The 22,660-nt window shown below is 47.3% G+C and overlaps 1 protein-coding gene across 6 annotated transcripts in view; it reads left to right on the plus strand.

The window, feature by feature from the left end:
• The window catches only part of LOC144479655 (tyrosine-protein kinase JAK2-like), a 126,657-nt gene that overhangs the window by 14,266 nt on the left and 89,731 nt on the right, over positions 1 to 22,660 (plus strand). For 5 of the 6 annotated variants that reach the window (XM_078198643.1, XM_078198641.1, XM_078198644.1 and 2 more), the window contains exons 2-3: positions 13,742 to 13,942; positions 17,793 to 17,916. In XM_078198643.1, the coding sequence (XP_078054769.1) occupies positions 13,747 to 13,942; positions 17,793 to 17,916 (320 nt within the window). In that variant the 5' untranslated portion in view covers positions 13,742 to 13,746. Of the gene's footprint in view, positions 1 to 9,615; positions 9,632 to 13,741; positions 13,943 to 17,792; positions 17,917 to 22,660 lie in introns of those variants that run through there. The other variant, XM_078198646.1, reaches the window with a different exon arrangement.

Below are 22,660 nucleotides of genomic sequence, written 5' to 3' on the forward strand. Positions count from 1 at the left end.
TTTTGGACTGTGGGAGATAACCGGAGCACCCGGAGGAAGCCCACGCAGACACGGGGAGAACGTGCAGACTCCACACAGACATCAACCCAAACTGGGAATCGAACCCGGGTCCCTGGTGCTGTGAGGCAGCAGTGCTAACCACTGTGCCACCATGCTGCCCCAAAAACCAGAGCACCCAGTGGAAACCCACGCAGACACGGGGAGAACGTGCAAACTTCGCACAGACAGCTACCCAAGGCCAGAATTGAACCCAGGTCCCTGACGCTGTGAGGTGGCAGTGCTAACCACTGTGCCATTGTACCCCTCCACTAAGCCCAGTGCTGCTGAAGCCAATGGTAAGACCTCAATTATTAATGGTATGTTGATTGTATTGTTGAGGTGCACACGTAAGTCACATGGTTTAACTAATTAAGTACTTTGAGTACTTGTAAAGAGAGACCGCTGGGGCACTGGGTTAGAAGGTCGGAAGCATATAGAGTCATAGAGTCATAGAGGTTTACAGCATGGAAACAGGTCCTTTGGCCCAACCTGTCCATGCCGCCCATTTTTTTTAAACCCCTAAGCTAATCCCAGTGACCCGCATTTGGCCCATATCCCTCTATACCCATCGTACCCATGTAACTATCTAAATGCTTTTTAAAAGACAAAATTGTACCCGCCTCTCGTACTACTTCTGGCAGCTTGTTCCAGACACTCACCACCCTCTGTGTGAACAAATTGCCCCTCTGGACACTTTTGTATCTCTCCCCTCTCACCTTAAACCTATGCCCTCCAGTTTTAGACTCCCCTACCTTTAGGAAAAGATATTGATTATCTAGCTGATCAGTGCCCCTCATTATTTTATAGACCTCGATAAGATCATCCCTCAGCCTCCTACGCTCCAGAGAAAAAAGTCCCTGTCTATCCAGCCTCTTATAATTCAATCCATCAAGTCCCGGTCGCATCCTAGTAAAAATTCTCTGCACTCTTTCTAGTTTAATAATATCCTTTCTATAATAGGGCGACCAAGATTGCACACAGTATGCTATGTCTTGTACAACTTCAACAAGACGTTCCAACTCCTGTATTCAATGTTCTGACCGGTGAAACCAAGCATGCCGAATGCCTTCTTCACCACTCTGTCCACCTGTGACTCCACTTTCAAGGAGCTATGAACATGTACCCCTAGATCTCGTTGTTGTGTAACTCTCCCCAATGCCCTATCATTAACTGAGTAAGTCCTACCCTGGTTCAATCTACCAAAAAGCATCACCTCGCATTTGTCTAAATTAAACTCCATCTGCCATTCGTCAGCCCACTGGCCCAATTGATCAAGATCTTGTTGCAATTGGAGATAACTTTCCTCACTGTCCACTATGCCACCAATCTTGGTGTCATCTACAAACTTACTAACCATGCCTCCTATATTCTCATCCAAATCATTAATATAAATGACAAATAACAGTGGGCCCAGCACTGATCCCTGAGGCACACTGCTGGTCACAGGCCTCCAGTTTGAAAAACAACCCTCTACAACCACCCTCTGGCTTCTGTCAAGAAGCCAATTTTGTATCCATTTAGATACCTCACCCTGGATCCCGTGAGATTTAACCTTATGCAACAACCTACCATGCGGTACCTTGTCAAAGGCTGCATTCTTTAAATAAATCCATTATCAAGAAAAGAAAGGATTGTGTCTCATTTTATCCTTCTCTAACTGACCTGGGATCAGATTAACGTCAATCACCAAGCTGCAGTTAAGCAGAAGGAATTAGCATTTCTCTGCTGCCTGTCACAACTTCCTGACATCCCAAAGCCAAGGTGATTCTTTTTTGTTTTGGGGTTCACTCACTGTTGTGATGGGTGGCAAATGTTTGCACAGCAAGATCCCACAAGCAACAATGAAATAAATGTCTGTTTCTTAATGTCGGTTGAGGGATAATGAATGGCCAACACCTCCGCCTTACTCCCACACACCTCACTGCACCAGAACTGCCCAGGAAGCTTAAAGCGTTTCATTTTTACGAGAAGCTGCTAAATTCTTGTCGGGGGAATTTTGGTTTTGTATTAAATTTCAGGGAAATTTGAAATGAGACAACTTCCTATTTATTTGTAAATTGTAGTTTCCCAAGATGCTGTGATGTGTTTTGGTAAATCTATATTGCAAGCGTTATTTCCTGACTTGACTGAAACAATTTTGCAATGAGTTCATTGCAGTAAGGAGTGCCTGATAGTGAACTGTTTGATGTCTAAATAGAAACACCAGTCTGACAGCTCCCTCAGCACCTTATATAGAGTCCCTACAGTGTAGGAGGAGACATTTCGGCCCACTGAGTCTGAACCGACACCCCAACAGAGCAACCCACCCAGGCCCTATCCCCATAATCCCATGTATTTACCCCACTAATCCCCCTAACCTACACACCTTGGGACACTAAGGGGTAATTTAGCATGGCCAATCCACCTAACCTACACATCTTTGGACACCAAGGGACAACTTAGCATGGCTAATCCCCCTAACCTACACATCTTGGGACACTAAGGGGTAATTTAGCATGGCTAATCCCCCTAACCTGCACATCTTTGGACACTAAGGGACAATTTAGCATGGCCAATCCACCCAATCTGCACATCTTTGGACTATGGGAGGAAACCTGAGCACCCGGAGGAAACCCACACATACAGGGGGGAGAATGTGCAAACTCTGCACAGATAGTGACCCACGCCAGGAATCAAACCCGGGTCCCTGGCGCTGTGAAACAGTAATGCTAACCACTGTGCCAACATGCCGCCCTCATTAATGCAAATCTTTTTGTTATAGAGCTATTAGTAAGGTTTTTTAAATCTTGGTTCCTCATGCTCGCTTCCCAGGTGAGGCTGCTGATACTTTCTGATCAATGGTTACATCGGAGAGAGTTGGGCATTATTCTCCTCTTTTCTATATTTTCCAACACCTGTGCAGACCGAATTCCTCGGTTTCATTCTGAAATATACTCTGTGCTGCATCTGGAAATTCTGGTCCCGTGATCAATTAGGCATTCCCGTCAGATCCAATCCCTGAATTCCAATCTTGGTGCTGTACTTGACCCTGAGATGAACTTCCTGGCCCTTCATGCTGGCGGGATCTACCATTCCCACCAATGGTGCGCCCCATCTCCTCCCACCATGGGGTTCATGCGACAGACGGTGCATTCAATGGGAAACCCCATGGACAATGGCGGGACCGGAAGATTCCACCACCATGAAACACACAGTAATGGTGGTTAATATCAGTGCAGACTTGATGGGCCGAAGGGCCTTTTCTGAGTTGTATGTCTCTATGGGTGGGTCTTTCCCGGCCGCGCTAGCCCCAAAACAGGAAAATCCCACCCGAGATAAATGGACCTTTGCATGGTCTGCGCCTCCCCCGCCACCCCCCCCCCCACCCCTCCCCCCCCACCCCCACTCCCCCTACCCCCCCCCTAAGATTCCCATGATGGACAGGATGGGAAAATTACACTCTATGACTCTATGAAAATCCCACCTATTATCTCCACCACCGACACACAGTGGCAGCAGTGTGAACCATCTACAAGATGCACTGCGGCAACTCACCAAGGCTCCTTTGTCAGCACCTTCCAAACCTGCGGCGTCTACAACCGAGGAAGAGAACTCCCTTCCTAACAGCACTGTGGGTGTACCTACATCACATGGACTGCAGTAGTTTGACAAGGCAGCTCACCACCACCTTCTCAACGGCAACTCAGGGTGGGCAATAATTGCCGGCCCAACTGGTGTGGTTGAGGCAAATAGTTTAGATTTGGGAAGTTGGAAGAAAAGAATGGAAAGTTACATTGATGGGAGATGAAATAGAGTTGAAGAAGGCTTGAACGAAGAGTAAATACCTGCATTGAAGAGCCGGGCTTAATGATCTCATAGAATCACAGAACCATAGAATCCTACAGTGCAGAAGGAGGCCATTCGGTCCCTTCGAGTCTGCACCGACTACAATCCCACCCAGGCCCTATCCCCATAACCATTTACCCCAGCTAGTCCCCCTGACAATAAGGGGTAATTTAATTAACCCTGCAATGAAGTTATTGTGAAAATCCCCTAGTCGCCACACTCCGGTGCCTGTTCGGATGCACTGAGGGAGAATTTAGCATGGCCAATCCACCAAACCCACACATCTTTGGACTTTGGGAGGAAACCGGAGCACCCAGAGGAAACCCAAGCTGGCATGGGGAGAACGTGCAGGCTCCACACAGTGGAGTGACCCAAGCCAGGAATCAAACCCGGGCCCCTATCGCTGTGACGCAGCGGTGCTAACCACTGTGCCACCGTGCTGCCCATCTGATTGTGCTCTGTAAATATTATGTAACAAGAAAAATACACCCAGTGCATTGAAAGATAAAAAACTGGGCAATGTTCCAAATGACTGTGGCCTGATTGGGGAATTGAGTAACGGGTACAGGGTAGAGTCAGGAATGGGGGGGAGGTGAGAACAGTGCAATTGTTTATTAGGCTTGGTCGAAGTAAATGGAAACAGGTTGAGGAAATGTCGGAGGAAGCTGGTTCAGGTAACAGATGTCAAAAAGCCACAGGCCCTGCTCAAAAACAAGTGATGTCAGACACAGTGACAAAACCAAACTCAGCGTTCACTGAACTCACCGACCAGGGAGCTTTCATAAGGATTTATTTCCAAATCGCACTCTGTTCATCTCAACTCACCAGGAATCTTCTTGGATCTGAGTAAGGCCAGTGGGTTGGAGAAATGTGAAATGAACCGCGAAGATGCTGAAACCAGTCAGAGACTGTAAACAGTCAAGGTGTGTGGTGACATTCAGGGTGTGGACCTGTCGCCCGAACTGAAATCTAAGAGGGAAGCCGACACTTGGGTAAGATTGGAGGAGGAAGGGGGGAGCAGTGATGTTTGTGCCACTTTGCTGTGGTTGCCACATTCCTGGCATTGCAACACTGACAACTCTCCCATTTGTAAAGTGCTTCAGGTCATACCGACATCATGAAGTGCGCCATGAAAATGCAAAGCTGTTCTTCTTTCTCCCCCTTAGTACAAATGCAATCTTCGCCAAGACAGCACGATGTTAAGATTGAGTGTCTACAGTGATCGCAAGGGTTTTGTGCACAGGTGAGGGGTGGAGTCTTGTGCCCTCTCCCCGTGGCAGGTTTGGAGATAGGAGGGGAGTTTAATTGGTTGGCAGAATGATGTGTGTGGATCCCAGCATTTTCCTGCCTCTACACAATTAACTCCATGAGGAGAAGACCCCTGGATGGCTTTCCTGCCCCACTGCCAGTTGAAGGCCTGAAGTGGGCAGCTAATGCCATCTAAGGGCCTCATTCCACTGCCACTGATATTAATCCAGTGGTGGGAAGGTGGCTTGCCAAGCAGAGAGCCTGGCAAACAAAGCCTGGCATGTTTGCTCAGGGCTCCCAGAGGGTTCTTTACTCAAAGGCACTCAGTACCTGACCGAGAAGCCCAGCATCAGGGAGAGGGAGCACTGGAGGCCACCCCAGCTCTTTCTGCTGGCACTGACCCACCACGAAACTCACAGCAGGGAGACTGGTCGATCTGACTGGCAGGAATGGCCAGAAAGCTCCGGCTTCTGCCTTCACCAAGGAATTTTTAAAGTTTATTTATTAGTGGCTTGCATTAACACTGCAATGTTATATTTGAACTGCAACATTGCGACAGGCGTTGGAGTGTGGAGACGAGGGGATTTTCACTGTAACTTCATTGCAGCGTTAATGTAAGCCTATTTGCGACGCTAATAAATAAACCAAAAAAAAATCCCCCAGTCACCGCACTCCGGTGCCTGTTCGGGTACACTGAGGGAGAATTTAGCACGGCCAATGCATCTAACCAGCACGTCTTTCGGATTGTGGGAGGACTCGATGGAAACCTACGCAGACACAGGGAGGACATGCAGACTCCGCACAGACAATGGCACAAGCTGGGAATCGAACCCAGATCCCTGGCGCTGTGAGGCAGCAGTGCTCACCACTGTGCCACCGTGCCACCAACGAGAGGGATGATGCGGACATTCTAGTTAAAGAGTGTGGAATATCTGATACAATAAGCATAATGAGAGAGGAAGTACTGGAGTTTCTGGCACCCTTGGAGTTGGATAAATTGCCCCAGCTGGATAGATTGTATCCCAGGCTGTTGAGGGAACCCAGGGAGCAAATAGTGGATGCTCTGAGGATCATTTTGCAATCATCACTAGATATAGACGAGGTCCCAGAAGATTGGAGGTCTGCGAATATTGTGCCATTGTTCAAATAGGGCGCGATGGGTAAGCCAGAAAACGATAGGACAATCAGTCTGACTTCAGTGGTGGGCAAAGTATTGGAAACTATTCTGCAAGATAGGATAAGCTATCACTTAGAAAGCCTCAGATTGATCAGGGATAATCAGCATGGTTTTGTTAGGGGAAGATTATATCTTTCTAACTTCATAGAATTGTTAGAGGAAGTAGCAAGGAGGATTGTTGCTGTACACTGTGAAAAGTTTTGAGTGATGCCCCCTATTTTCTTTGAACTGCCCTTGAGCAAAATACTTTTTGGGGGCAATTTGCAGCCCACGCTCGCCGTCAGAGGGAATAGAAACACGGGCGGAAAATCTGGAGAGAATCACGATTTCGCATGTGTGGAGGCGAAAAATCTGATTTGCACCATAATAATGCCTATCACTGATAGCTTCAGTTCCAGCTATCAAACCTGGGCCATTGACTTGGAAAAATGTAAACCATATGATTGTAATGACTTTAATCAGGCAATTGAGGTGGGCCTGTTAGAATTATTAGAATCCCTGATTAAGGGCCAAATTGATGGGCCAATCAATGACAAAGGGTCATCTGAAATCAAAACGTCAGCTCTTTTCTCTCCTCACAGATGCTGCCAGACCTGCTGAGATTTTCCAGCATTTTCTCTTTTGGGTTAAGGAGCCTCTTGCCTTGTATTTAACCAGGCGTGTCAGTTCCTCTGGGACTCCGAGTGTAGACTGCTAACTGACAGCGCTCTGTGTGCTGTTGCCAGACTTGTAAATAAAGGGATTTTGGTGAAGGGACATCTGCCTCCGAGGACTTATTACAACGATATAAGTGCAAACTGTATAAAGAGAACCTTGATTTACTTAAAAACACAGCTCACAAATAATTAATCCAGTTCACACAAGATTTAATATTTTGTAACGGCCAATAACAGGAATGGTGACTGTTTCTCTCCACAGATGCTGCCTGATTATCTGAGAATTTCCAGCACTTTTTCTCGTGTTAGAATTCCAGCATCGACAATATTTGCTTTTGTTTTAATATTCTGAGTACAATTACCTCAGGTAGAAACATGAGGTAAGGGAAAGGAGTGGTGACATCATTAATAAAGATCGAGGAGAAAGCTGAAGTGTAGGCCACAGGACAGAAGTCTCAGCATAATGCTAATCTTGTATCTAGGCATTAGCTAAACGTAACTACAGATACAGGTTACTGGAGTGGTTTCACTATTGTGATTTTTTTCAGAACAGCAAATGCAATTTCTTTTATGTCTCTCCATCTCTCTCGCCTCTCCCAGGGTGTTTGCTTTTTGTGCGGGCGCTTGGGGCCTTCGTCTTCAGCTCCAAGTCCCGTTGGTCATGCTCATGGGCCTTACCAACATAAAAAAGCGAAATGGCGGCACGGTGGCACAGTGGTTAGCACTGCTGCCTCACAGCGCCAGGGACCCGGGTTCGATTCTCGGCTTGGGTCACTGTCTGTGCGGAGTTTGCACATTCTTCCCGTGTCTGTGTGGAGTTTGCACGTTCTCCCCGTGTCTGCGTGGGTTTCCTCCGGGTGCTCCGGTTTCCTCCCACACTCCAAAGATGTGCGGGTTAGGTGGATTGGCCCCTAGTGTCAGGGGAACTAGCTAGGGTAAATGTATGGAGTAATGGGGATAGAGTCTGGGTGGGATTGTGGCTGGCGCAGACTCGATGGGCCAAATGGCCTCCTTCTGCACTGTAGGGATTCTATGATTCTATAAACCGTGCAGGTGCAGCTCTTTCCTGCCTGGCCCGGGTGCGGGAGGCCTGATGTTTGTCACAGGCCTTGGCAAAATGATTAGAGCGGAATTAAAGAGAATGTTCTATTCATCCAGGCTGGTTGATGGGGCTCTGGAACTCACTGCCTGGAAGGGTGGTGGAAGCAGAGGCCCTCACCGCATTCAATACGAGTACTCACTTGAAACGTTACAGCTCACAGTGCTACAGAACTAAAGCTGGAAAGTGGGATTAGGTTGGATAACTCTCTCTCGGCCAGTACGGACATGATGGGCATCATGGTGGCACAGTGGTTAGCACTGCTGCCTCACAGCGCCAGGAACCCGGGTTCAATTCTGGCCTTGGGTCACTGTCTGTGTGGAGTCTGCACGTTCTCCCCCGTGTCTGCGTGGGTTTCCTCCGGGTGCTTCGGTTTCCTCCCACAGTCCAAAGACGTGGAGGTTAGGTGCATTGGCTGTAAATGCATGGGGTTACACGGATAGGGCAAGAAGAGAGCCTGGGTGGAATGCTCTTTCGGACAGTCGGAGACTCGATGGGCTGAATGGCCTCTTTCTGCACTGTAGGGATTCTATGGTTCTATGATGGGCCAAATGGCTTCCATCTATATGTAAATTTCTATTATTCTAAGTGAATCAATGAAGTTGCTGTCGCGATTAAGGAAGGCGCTTTGGCCGGGTTAACGGTGAGGGCTCACGTCAATTTGTGATGTTTCAGATTGGCCATGTGAAAGAACCTTCTTGTCTATCATCCCACTGAGGGTTCTCCCTAACTCCCTCCATCTCTCCCTTCCTTTAAAAAGTTTCTTAAAGCTTTCCTCGTTGATCGGGTTTTTGTTGACCTGTCGTGGAGCTGAGGTGTGAAGTCTAGTGGAAGGAGCAATAATAAAATTGACCTTTCACATGAAATAAAGTATAAGATAGACCAGGGCGCAATGGGCCGAATGGCCTCCTGAGCTGTATCACTGTAGCACAGCGAGATTCTGTGCAAATCACAAGGCAGCAATGAAGGGGCTCTGATGGCATCACCCACACTTTGGGGGGGTCTTTTATCCCATTCGCTTGCAATTAAACAACCCAGTTGTTTCCCAACCAAGATGTGAATCTAAAACAAACACACTTTGCATCTCTTTACATCCTCTGATGGTCTTGTAGTTCTGTTGGTTTTGGTGATGTCACGTGACGATGTAGGAGAATGTACTTTGAAGTGATGTTGGTTTTGCAGCATGCGTTCTAAGGATACAGAAAAGAGTGGAAATGGTCCGTTAGTTAGGCAACTGCTGTGAAGAGATGAACAGTGTTAACGTTCCAGGAACACTGAGTGACCTTGTGGCAATTCTGAACCACTGACCTTTCAAGATTCAGTCTGCCCAAAGTGCTTTACAGTACAGCACAACCAAAGAAGTACTTTAGTCACAGTTTGACGTTGAAGTGTGTATTCTTGTTCACCTTTTGACATTAATGTGCACTCTCTTGATCCGTGAGCTGATTAATGAGATGCTACGAAAGGCAAAAGCCAGCCTTCACCATATGTAAAGTTGTTTCCTTCTGCCATGGTGACCCGCAACTTGTGGGTGTCCACTTCCTGCAGCAGTTCGAGCTGTTTGTGACCTGAATCACGTAATACCGGGTGCGCTGAACATTCCTTCACCTCTGGCACAGTTGTGTTTCTCCGTGTCTCTGCCCCATCTCCCGTCACCAAGAACCTTGTTGTAGGGAAAAATCCCTTGTACCAGTGCATTCAAGAGGTCGAGTCGCAAGGCAACGTTCAAAGTGTTTTTCTTTATTGTACAATTACTGGGAACCCAGGGAGAACCAACGTAACCAGCTCCGAAACAGTGGCTTGGCCACGTTGCTCTCAATCCTTTCACATCAGCTCTGGATCTTTATAGGGATCCAAATTCGAGCGGGAACATTTGATTATGCATTTTTACAATATGTATAAAGTGGTCTGTCGGGTCAGGAAGTTCTCTGGGAGGCTTGTCAATTTGCATTGTATGGTGTGTGTTTGTGTTAATGGGACTACCTGTTCTTGCCCCGGTGTTTTAATGTGTTTCCCATTATCCCCTCTATGTGTCCCCTTATCTGAATTGAGCTCATTGTTTTGTGTCTGTGTTCCCTGCTTGCGAGATTAGGTGTTAATGTCATTTTGTCCTGCTGTGTGTAGGGAGATTTAATCTCATCTTTTATTCCTTTTACCCTAGTTTGTTAAGTTTCTTTGCCTGCCTTGGCCATTTTATTCCTGTAATATTTTATTGATAGTCTGGTTATGCCATATAGCCCACTCTCGGTCTTGACTCGCAGATATCCCGATCTTCCTTGGCCAAAGGCCGGTTTAAAATGCAGCTTCGCGCTGTTGCTGGGCAGAATAAGGGTCTTTCGTTGGCTTTGAAATTTAAAGGTCTCTCAGCTGTGCAGAGGGGGTTTGAACGAATATCCATCCGGTGTTCCCCTCTGCATTGTAGGCACGTTATGAATGGTGCCAATATGGCTTTTGGAAAATTGCCTACTTCAACCTGAACTCTAAGCAACGCTGTGTGGTTCTCAGGACATCGCAATGTGCTTCATTTGATTTGATTTGATTTGATTTATTATTGTCACATGTATTAGTATACAGTGAAAAGTATTGTTTCTTGCACTATACAGACAGAGCATACCGTTCATAGAGAAGGAAATGAGAGAGTGCAGAATGTAGTGTTACAGTCATAGCTGGGGTGTAGAGAAAGATCAACTTAATGCGAGGTAGGTCCATTCAAAAGTCTGACAGCAGCAGGGAAGAAGCTGTTTTTGAGTCGGTTGGTACGTGACCTCAGACTTCTGTATCTTTTTCCTGACGGAAGAAGATGGAAGAGAGAATGTCCAGGGTTGCGTGGGGCCCTTAATTATGCTGGCTGCTTTGCCGAGGCAATGGGAAGTGTAGACAGAGTCAATTGATGGGAGGCTGGTTTGCCTGATGGGACTGGGCTACATTCACAACCTTTTGTAGTTCCTTGCAGTTTTGGGCAGAGCAGGAGCCATACCAAGCTGTGATACAACCAGAAAGAATGCTTTCTATGGTGCATCTGTAAAAGTTGGTGAGAGTCGTAACTCAAGATAGCTTCAGGATAACGGGAGAAAGGAAGGTGCAGCATTAACCTTACGTTAATCGTCAGCAGTTGACCATTCCAGAGCTTAACCTGCTCTGGAGTGTAGACAACCAGGACCCCTGCGCAAAGCCATCGATATGGGATCTTTCTTTGCATTAGTATGATGCCATTTGGATATGGCTGAAATTTTAATTGGATGGTCTCACTGGGAACCAGATCCCAGGCAATAACCTTTCTTTAGCTTCGCTGGTGGGATCTGGTGGAGCGGGAATTCCTCCCTTCTTTCCATCCCACTTATTGAACACAAAATTCCCTCTGGACGGCGACTGTTATTGTGAAAACCCCCTAGTCGCCACACTCCGGCACCTGTTCGGGTACACTGAGGGAGAATTTAGCATGGCCAATGCATCTAACCAGCACGTCTTTCGGACTGTGGGAGGAAACTGGAGCACCTGGAGGAAACCCACGCAGACATGAGGAGAACGTGCAGACTCCACACAGACAGAGACCCAAGCCGGGAATCAAACCTGAGTCCCTAGCACTGGTGAGGCAGCAGTGCTAACCACTGTGCCACCGCGTCATCCTAGATGGAGCCTGGCTGGGATATTCCAGTCAATATCGAGACTGTAGGAGGCAGAAAGGGACAGTTTAGCTGATTTCAGGTTGCCTCACAGTTGCAGGCTCGGGGCCTGAGCTATAGATGAGCTTAGAGATTTCCTTCCCTACCTGGGTTCAGCAGCAGCCACCACAGGGCCCTGTGTGGGGCCAGGAGTAGGCTGTTTTGCCCCTTTAGCCGGCTCCATCATTCAATAAACTCATAGAGTCTCTTCTAGCCTAACTCCACTTTCCAGTCCTAAACTTTGATTCCATAAGACCATAAGACATAGGAGCAGAATTAGGTCACTCGGCCCATCGAGTCTGCTCTGCCATTCAATCATGGCTGATATTTTTCTCATCCCCGTTCTCCTGCCTTTTCCCCATAACCCCTGGTCCCCTTATTAATCAAGAACCTATCTCTCTCTGTCTTAAAGACACTCAATGACCCGGCCTCCACAGCCTTCTGCAGCAAAGAGTTCCACAGATTCACCACTCTCTGGCTGAAGAAATTCCTCCTCATCTCAGTTTTAAAGGATCGTCCCTTTAGTCTGAGGTTGTGCCCTCTGGTTCTAGTTATTCCAACCAGTGGAAACATCCTCTCCACGTCCACTCTATCCAGACCTCGCAGTATCCTGTAAGTTTCAATAAGATCCCCCCTCATCCTTCTGAACTCCAATGAGTACAGACCCAGAGTCCTCAACCGTTCCTCATTCGACAAGCTCTTCATTCCAGGGATCATTCTTGTGAACCTCCTCTGGACCCTTTCCAAGGCCAGCACACCCTTCCTCAGATATGGAGCCCAAAACTGCTCACAACACTCCAAATGGGGTCTGACCAGAGCCTTATAGAGCCTCGGAAGTACATTCCCTTAGGATCCAGGTCTCAGTCTTGAATGGTGTTATGGTTCAGGTCAGCAACTCCAAAGTGTTTTATGGAGCCTGCCTGAGTCATAAGTTCTGCATCTTGAATTTGGCTAGGATAAGCATGAGATGTTTCACTTCAGGTATGATACAAGTGACCCACGAGGGGGCTTTTATCAAATAATGTTTATTTAAGAATATAATCAACATGTATAGTAAGAAAATTAGCAAGAACTTTTATCAAGTACAAGCAAAAACAAAACGACCACAATACTGTATAACCCTTAACCAATATATATATATATCTGATGTCCCAGCCAAAACCAACATCCAATAAACAAAACCCTTCGAACAGATTTATCACTGCACAGGTTAAAGGTCACATGATAATGGAATCCAGTTCCCTGGGTTGAATGCTGATTTCAAATGATCTTGAAAACTCAGAGCAGCTTGTAGTCATCAGCTCCCCAAAACACCAAAACATAGATTCCTTACTGAATCATGGCAATAAGCCTTTCTTTCAACTAACTTATAAAACTTTCAAAGAAGAACAGAGAGAGAAAGAGACTTCTTTTCCAGCTTGCTTCTAAGTCTGCCTCTAACACTGCAGCCAAAACAAAACTAAAAACAACCCTTGTCACCTGACCGGCACACAGTTTTTTTTTTCTCGTCCCACCAATGACATCACCTCAGGCTGTGAGCATGATTTTTTAAAAAACTTTTCTTAAAGGGACACTAACATGACAATGGTCTGAATAAGTGAGCGCCCACGATTCCTTGAAGCTGATTCAAAGATTCCCAACCCCCTGGTGCACAAATTTCTCCTCATCTCAGTCTAAGATTTCCTGAGTCTATGACCTCTTAGTTTTAGGGTGCAATTTTCCCATTGCTCCCGCCACAGGAATCGTAGTGGGCAGGGGGCGGGCCACGCAGAAGTTTGTTGACCTCAGGCAGAAATTTCCGGTCTTGGGATGAGCGCAGATGGAAAACCCCTCCTTTTGTCTCTCCGGTCAGGAGAAATTAACACTTGGTATCTTCCAGTCAAGCCCTCAAAGAATTCCATACATTCCAATGTGATCACCTCACATCTGTGTAGACTCCAGAGACTATAAGCCAATTCTACTCAATGTAGGATAATGTTGCTATCACTGGATCAGCTGATAATAAATAATATTGTTTTTCTTGTTTATTTCCCAGTCTAAATGCCTCCACTGCACAGTTTTGGAGAAATGACTGCTCCTGGGGACATAGTTGAGGATGGGCATGGATCTGAAGGGGCTGTTGGGCTGAAGGTCTATCTCTACCACCCCACCACTCACCCTGGTGGAAGCACCTTGGATTTCAGCTCCGGAGTGTATACAGCGGAGGAACTTTGTATTCTGGCAGCAAAGGCAAGCGGTGAGTGTTGTTATGTGCCTTTAAGGGATATCGGCATGACATCAGAAGGAGAAACCAGTCTTGGTTTCACTTTGCTTTGAGCAGACCACACACACACGGCTCTGATGCCTTCAAGTTTTCTACCCATGTATAACTGTTCTCATGTGCCCAGTCTTAATAAATGAGCCCAGAACATGTTTGTCTAATCCTTTATGATAGAATCATAGAATCCCTACAGTGCAGAAGGAGGCCATTTGGCCCATCGAGCCTGTACCGACTCTCCAACAGAGCATCCCATCCAGGCCCTCTCCTTATCCCCGTAACTCCATACATTTCCCATGCCCAATCTACCTACCCTGCACATCTTTGGACTTATGAGCAATTGGTGCCTTGTGCCTTGTACAGTAAATAAATTATATTGTTCGGAACACTGTATAATTTTAAGTTTAATTTATATTTGTGTGTTAAGAATGGTGGAATATGGTTTCATGGGGAGGGTGTGCAGGGGTGTCGGGTTGTGGGGGTATCACAAGCCCAAACTGGGAAGACTCCAGACACTCCAAATTGGCTAATTAATAGTAGGGGAGGGGAGGGATGGAGGGCTGGGGGTGGGGGTGGGGTGGGGGGGGGGGGGGGAATGCTTGGTGGGGGGGGGGGTTCCCTAGCTGAATGCTGTGTCAGGTAAGTGAGGGAGATAAGGATCCAAAATGGTGACGCCCTCTCTCCAATATTTCCAAGTTTGAAGTAGAAAATGGCTTTTTTAAATGGGCCACCACTGTGAGGTGTCGGGGGGGGGAAGGGTTGGTGATTCTTCCACCAAGTAGCTTGAGGCTGCTACTGAATCCAGGCAGCTAGGCAGGCTCCCTAGGCCTCGAGCGCTGACACCACCTCTCCACCTTTTCCAGGCCTCAGCCTGACTCCAGGCAGCTACACTACATCCCCACCCTTTCCGCACCACCCCCACATCCCCACCCCCACCCCCACCCTCTCTCCACAACCGCCACCTGTGGGGTCCTGGAGGCCAACTGGAAAACCAGAGTTTGGCCTGTTCGACATTGCCTCGACAGGCCTTTATTTACTTCACTTGACTGGCTGCAGCCTGCAGGCGGGCCACCCTGCCACCCCATCACCCCCATCCCGCCTCCAATATAACGATCCGGACCTAAGAATGGGCCAGAGAGCTGGCACGCCAGCCAACTGCAGGGAATTCTCTGCTTGCCTACCTCTGTGCCCACTCTCAGCAGGAGCTAAAACCCCCTTCCCCTGCAATGGCTCCCCCTGAACCGTGACCTCCGGAATCTACAGAGAATCCGTCACTGAATCTCCCACAACTGCCTTGATTTCCTTTCCCCTCAGGGTGTAGGGCATCTCCGGCAGAGGTGGGATTTATTGCCCACCTCCAAGTCGCCTTCGTGAACAACTGGCTTGGTGCACATGAGTGGGTTGCCAGATCATTTAACCTGGTCACCTCAATGTTAACCTGGAATCCAACCCTCCAAAAGATCAGTGGTGACCTCTGGGAAAGCACGTCAGCTGGGTTTCCACCGCAATCAGACTGCCTCACGGTCACTCTCACTGATAGCTGTTACTGTCCATTACTGTTTTGAACTGACATGAAATAGAACAGAAAGTGCTGGAAATACTCAGCAGGCCTGGCAGCATCTGTGAAGAGAGAAATAGAGTGAATGATTCACAAAAAGTCATTGACCAGATTCTCTGGTCTCTCGGAGTGTCAAACCACGGAGATATCCCAGAGGATACGCTGAGGGACCGCTTGGTCAGTCCTTTGCAAGGAATGCACAGGAATTTCCTGGGAACTTTCAACTTCTACAGAGAATTACCCTGCATCTGGAACCTCCAGATGGAACTGACCCCCTCACTCCATGACTACCCCCTCCGACCATCGACAACATCACCTCACTACCTGACCTCCCACTGGACACCCTAATTAAACCCCTCCAATCTTTGGACTACTCCACTGATGAATTGACTAGTTCCCCAACTATCTGACTAACCCCAACTGCCCCCAACCGCATTCCCCACCCCATCACCTTACTAGCCTCCACACCCCCCTCACTACCTCCTGACTGCCCCCACCACTCCCACAATGGCACAGCGGTTAGCACTGCTGCTTCACAGCGCCAGGGACCTGGGTTCGATTCCCGGCTTGGGTCACTGTCTTTGTGGAGTCTGCACGTTCTCCCCGTGTCTGCGTGGGTTTCTTCCGGGTGTTCCGGTTTCCTCTCACAGTCTGAAAGACGTGCTGGTTAGGGTGCATTGACCCAAACAGGTGCCGGAGTGTGGCGACTAGGGGATTTTCACAGTAACTTCATTGCAGCGTTAATGTAAGCCTTACTTGTGACACTAATAAATATACTTTACCCTGACTACAACCCAAAACCCCCCTGATTATCCGACTAACCCCCACCACTGACACACTGCCCAATACCCCAAACACCTGACCCCCTCACCCACTTACCTTGCACACTTACCCTCTCTCCATAAATAGGTGGGGTTACGGGGACAGGGCCTGGGTAAGATGCTCTATCGGAGAGTCAGTGCAGGCTCGATACACCTTAGTTTTACCTGCATTTACAAAGTAAGTAGTCTCACAACACCAAGTTAAAGTCCAACTATAATAGTTAAAGTACTATTTGGTAGTACTTCGGAGCACTGCTCCTTCATCAGGTGAAGGGTAAACACTCCGAAAGCTTGTGCTACCAAATAAACCTGTTAGACTTTAACCTGGTGTTGTGAGACTACTTACTGTGCCCACCCCAGTCCAACGCCAGTAACTCCACATCATGCATTTACAAAGCCATTGAATCACCAGCAGAAAGGGCCTCCCTCAGCATGTCTGTCAATCTTTTGAACTGCTGGATAATGTCATGAGGTTTCCTAACATTTTGCCCCCGCTGCCACCTGTGGTATAATTGCAAAAACCCACAAGCAAGTAGAATCTGGGCATCTCTCCTTCTTTACCATGGGAAATGGGGTTCTGATGTGACCATTGAAATGCACCCTGGAAACATTCTCCCTTTTTCTAATCTCCTTCAACTCCAGACTCCTCCAAGATATCAGTGTTTCTCTAATTCTGGCCTCTTGTGCGTTCCCTATCGTAATTTCTTCACCAGTAGTAGCTGTGCCTTCAGTTTCTGAGCCCCAAGCTCTGGAATTCCCTCATATCTTCCCACCTTTCTCCTTATTTTCCTCCTTTAAGACAGCTTTTAAGACCTTCCTCTTTGACCACTGCTCACCTGATTAAATAGCTCCTCGTGTGATTTGATGTTTGATAACAATCCTGGGACATGCCCCACGATGTTTCATTATGTTAAAAGTGCTACTTAAATATAAGTTGTTGCTGTTGATGTGAATATCTCCTGCACATCCTTCCGAAAGTTCCTAAAATGGATGCCTGAACTTTCCTTTACCTTTCAACTTTTGATTGTCAACTTTGAATCTTCCACTCACCCCTCGGCAATTGTCGGATCATAGAACTGATTCCCTACAATGCAGAAGGAGGCCATTCAGCCCATCGGGCCTGCAGCAACGACAGTCGCACCCAGGCCCTATCCCCATATACCGACGCATTTGCCCTGATAATCCCCCTGACACGAAGGGGCAATTTAGCATGGCCAATGCACCTAGCCAGCATGTCTTTCGGACTGTGGGAGGAAACCGGAGCACCCGGAGGAAACTCACACAGACACGGGGAGAATGTGCAGACTCCGCACAGACAGTGACCGAGGCCGGAATTGAACCCGGGTCCCTGGCGCTGTGAGGCAGCAGTGCTAACCACTGTGCCACCATATTTCAGTTTCTCAATTCTTTGCATCTATCTTTGACATTTGAACGTTTCAATCTCCCCCAGGGATCTTGCCAGTCTACAACAGCCTTTTTGCTCTTGCAACTGAAGATTTGAAAGTTTGGTTCCCTCCAAGTCACATTTTCCAAGTCGATGGATCCACTCAGCAGGTTGTTCTGTACCGGATCAGGCAAGTTGTGGCAAATTTTATTTATGTTGTTGGCTCTAATAGTCAGTATAATGTTAACAAACGGTCTTGGCTATATTTGTTGCCTTTAGTTGTAGCAAAAAGAAATGAAAAGGAAGACTTGCCTTTATATAGCGCCATTCCCAATCACAGGATGCCCCACAATGCATCACAGCCAATGAAGTACTTTTTGAAGTGTTGTCACTATTGTCATGTAGGAATCGCAGCAGCTAATTCCTGCACAGCAAGATGCCACAAACACTCATGTGATAATGACCAGGTAAATTTTCTTTGTGCTGTTGGTTGAAGGGTAAATATTGGCCGGGACACCGGTGAGAACAACCCCTGCTTTTCTCCAAGTATCGAACCAAGAGAGCAGACAGGGCCATGGCTTAACATCTCATCCAAAGCACTGCACCTCTGACCGTGCAGCACTCCCTCAGTATTGCACTGGAATGTCATTCCAGATTTTGGCGCTCAAGCCTTGGTAGGGGGACTTGAACCCGGAACCTTCCGACTCACAGGCAAGGGTTGTAGTGACTTTAAGAAGGCCCAAAATGTGGACCTCTTAGAATGCGAGCTCCCTGATTAAGGCAGTATTGACTTGTCCAGTCAGGGAGCTCTGCATGTGTATGTGATGGAGAGTCAGGGTTACTGGCACTGTGGGTATATACTCTGTGTGAGGACATATCTGCCTTGAGTGCTGCTGACTATGTCAATGAATCTAACTTTGGTGAAGGGACAGCAGCCGAGGAGGAGTTTATTTCAGGGGGTATCAGTGAGAAGGATGTGGATACGCCAACACAATCAGGACAATTGGGTAACAAGGTTACCCGGAAGACGTGCTGCTTAGTTTATTTATTAGTGTTACAAGTAGGCTTACATTAACACTGCAATGAAGTTACTGTGAAAATCCCCAAGTCGCCACACTCTGGCGCCTGTTCGGGTACACTGAGGGAGAATTTAACATGGCCAATGCACCCTAACCAGCACGTCTTCCTGACTGTGGGAGGAAACCGGAGCACCCGGAGGAAACCCATGCAGACACGGGGAGAACGTGCAGACTCCGCACAGACAGTGACCCAAATCAAACCTGGGTCCCTGGCGCTGTGAGGCAGCAGTGCTAACCTCTGTGCCACCGTGGCGTCCAATGACCATGGTGCATTGGTGCATTGGCCATGCTAAATTCTCCCTAAGTGTACCCGAAAAGGCGCCGGACTGTGGCGACTAGGAGATTTTCACATAACTTCATTGCAGTGTTAATGTAAGCCTACTTGTGACAAATAAATAAACATAAAAACTTAAAAACTTAAAACTAGATGAGGCTTAGCAAAACATTGGGCTGCACTGGTTATAATATTGACTTGAAACGGTCGGATGATCAGCTGCAGAATTATATTTAATAAGTGTCATGCTAACTTCATGGCAGTAAAGCAATGGCAGTCACCACTCTGTCAGACAAAGAATTTGATTTGATTTGATTTATTATTGTCACATGTATTAACATACGGTGAAAAGTGTTGTTTCTTGCACGCAAAACAGACAAAGCATACCGTTCATAGAGAAGGAAAGGAGAGGGTGCAGAATGTAGTGTTACAGTCATAGCCAGGGTGTAGAGAAAGATCAACTTAATGCAAGGTAGGTCCATTCAAAAGTCTGACAGCAGCAGGGAAGAAGCTGTTCTTGAGTCGATTGGTACGTGACTTCAGACTTTTGTATCTTTTTCTTGTATCTATTTGTATCTTTTGTATCTTTTTCCCGACGGAAGAAGATGGAAGAGAGAATGTCCGGGGTGCGTGGGGTCCTTAATTATGCTGGCTGCTTTGCTGAGGCAGCGGGAAGTGTAGACAGAGTCAATGGATGGGAGGCTGGTTTGCATGGTGGATTGGGCTACATTCATGACCTTTTGTAGATTTTTGCGGTCTTGGGCAGAGCAGGAGCCAGACCAAGCTGTGATACAATCAGAGAGAATGCTTTCTATGGTGCACCTGTCAAAGTTGGTGAGAGCCGTAGCGGACGTGGCAAATTTCCTTAGTCTTCTGAGAAAGTAGAGGCGTTGGTGAAAGAAAGGAGAGAAAGAAACGAGAGAGTGCAGAATGTGGTGTTCCAGTCATAGCGAGGGTGTAGAGAAAGATCAACTTAGTGTGAGGTAAGTTCATTCAAAAGTCTGATGGCAGCAGGGAAGAAGCTGTTCTTGAGTTGACGTGTGGGCAAAAAGTGTCCACACTTGAAAACTGCTCCCAAATCGAAGGAGGTTCTTCCAATATCTCAAAGATCGGTCCTGATCAAGGTCGTAAGAGGAGGTTTCTTGTCTAACTGATCTTTGTCTCACCTGTCAGCTATCGGACTGTGATAGGTCAGGTACAGAAGGTTAAAGCAAAAAGCTGCACCAATTCTGACCTCTTTTGTTGTTTATCCGGCGAACTGATGAAAATGTTACTTATTTTAAGTCACTTTAAGTCACCAGCTACTTATTTTAAGTCACTTTAAGTCACCAGCTACTTACCCTCACGTGTGTTTCATAAATTAAAGTTTCAGCATTCAGGAACTGCTGGAGGTAGTTCCACACTTCCCAAAGTGATTAACCCGAGGAATTCCTAGAATGCAGTTCATTCTTGTTCTGCTTTTAAATGCTGAGCATTAAAGAGTATTGGTTGCTTTAAAAATCAGTTGGTGTTTCTCTTTTAAGGAACTGAAAGGTATGTAGAGCATCAATAGATTACAATCTATTACCTGATACGTTGCAATCCTATCACTAGCAGCATGGTGACAGAGTGGGTTAGCACTGCTGCCTCACAGCGCCAGGGACCTGGGTTCGATCCCTGAGTTGGGTCACTGTCTGTGTGGAGTTTACACATTCTCCCCGTGTCTGTGTGGGTTTCCTCCGGGTGCTCCGGTTTCCTTCCACAGTGCGAAAGACGTGCTGGTTAGGTGCACTGGCCATGCTAAATTCTCCCTCAGTGTACCCGAACAGGCACCGGAGTGTGGGGACTAGGGGATTTTCACAGTAACTTCATTGCAGTGTTAATGTGACATTAATAAATAAGGAAACAAACACACTATTCACCTTAATCACCACTTTGTGGTAATGCATGCCTACTTGTGACACGAATAAATAAACCTTAAAACTGACAGCAGAGAGTCCTATAATTGGCATGTTTAATTTTAATCGCACAGTGGTTAGCACTGCTGCCTGACAGCGCCAAGGGCCCGGGTTCAATTCCCGGCCTGGCTCATTGTCTGCGTGGGTTTCCTCCGGGTGCTCCGGTTTCCTCCCACAGTCCAAAGATGTGAAGGTTAGGTGGATTGGCCATGCTAAATTTCCCCTTAGTGTCAGGGGGACTAGCTAGGGTAAATGCACCGGGTTACGGGGATAGGGCCTGGGTGGGATTATGGTCGGTGCAGACTCGATGGACCAAGTGGCCTCCTTCTGCACTGTAGGATTCTAATCGTGACTTGTCCTTTTATTATTTCACGGGATGTGGGCATCGCTTGCTAGGACAGCATTTATTCCCCAACCCTAGTTGCCTTTGAGAAGGTGGTGGTGAGCTGCCTTCTTGAATCGCTGTAGTCCATCTGATGTAGGTACACCCACAGTGCTGTTAGGGAGGGTGCTCCAGGATTTTGACCTAGCGACAGTGAAGGAACGGTGATATGTTTCCAAGTCAGGATGGTGAGTGACTTGGCTGGAAACTAGCAGGTGGTGGCATTTGCATGCATCTGCGGCCCTCGTCCTTCCAGGCGGTAGAAGTCATGGGTGTAAACACATTGGAAGCAGTTCAGAAAAGGCTCACCAGACTGACGCCAGGAGTGGCCGCGTTGTCTTGTGAGGAAAGCTTGCAGAGGTTAGATTTGTATCCACTGGAATTCAGAAGGGAAAGAGGCGACTTGATCAAAACCTTTAAAGCCTGCAGGGTATTGACAGGGTAAATGTGGACAGGATGTTTCCTCTGGTTAGAGAATCTGGAACTAAAGTTCAGTGTTTAAAAATAAAGGGTCGCTCATTTAAAACAGAGATGAGGAGGATTTTTTTCTCTCAGCATGTGGTGAGCTCCTGGATCTCTCTTCTCCAAAAGCCGGTGGAAACAGAATCTCTGAATATCTTTAAGGTAGAGTTCGATAGATTCCTGATTAACGGGGTGGGGAGGGGAGAAGGTGAAAGGTTATCAGACGTCAGCAGGAATGTGGGGTTGAGGTGACAATCAGATCAGCCATGATCTTATTGAATGACAGAGCAGGCTCGAAGGGCCGAATGGCCTACTCCTGCTCCGAATTCTAATGTTTGTTTTTAAGGTGCTATCGAAGGCTTGTTATCGAAGTCCTATGTTTGGTTTGTTGCAATCCTACATCTAAGTTATTCCTGTCCTACCTGACATGGATGGCACGATGGCACAGTGGTTAGCACTGCTACCTCACAACGCCAGGGACCCGGTTTCAATTCTGACCTCGAATCACTGTCTGTGTGGAGTTTGCACGTTCTCCCCGTGTCTGCGAGGGTTTCCTCCCACAGTACAAAGATCAACAAAGAGCAACACAGCACAGGAACAGGCCCTTCAGCCCTCCAAGCCTGCGCCAGTCTTGATGCCTACCTAAACTAAAATCATATGCACTTACAGAGTCCGTATCCTTCCATTCCCATCCTATTCATGTATTCATCTAGATACCCCTTAAATGCAACTATTGTACTGCTCCCACCACTTCCTTGGGCAGAATTCCAGACATTCACCACCTTCTGTGTCAAAAGCTT

Source organism: Mustelus asterias, chromosome 26 (genome assembly GCF_964213995.1).
Source record: "Mustelus asterias chromosome 26, sMusAst1.hap1.1, whole genome shotgun sequence".
In the NCBI taxonomy this organism is placed as follows: domain Eukaryota; kingdom Metazoa; phylum Chordata; class Chondrichthyes; order Carcharhiniformes; family Triakidae; genus Mustelus; species Mustelus asterias.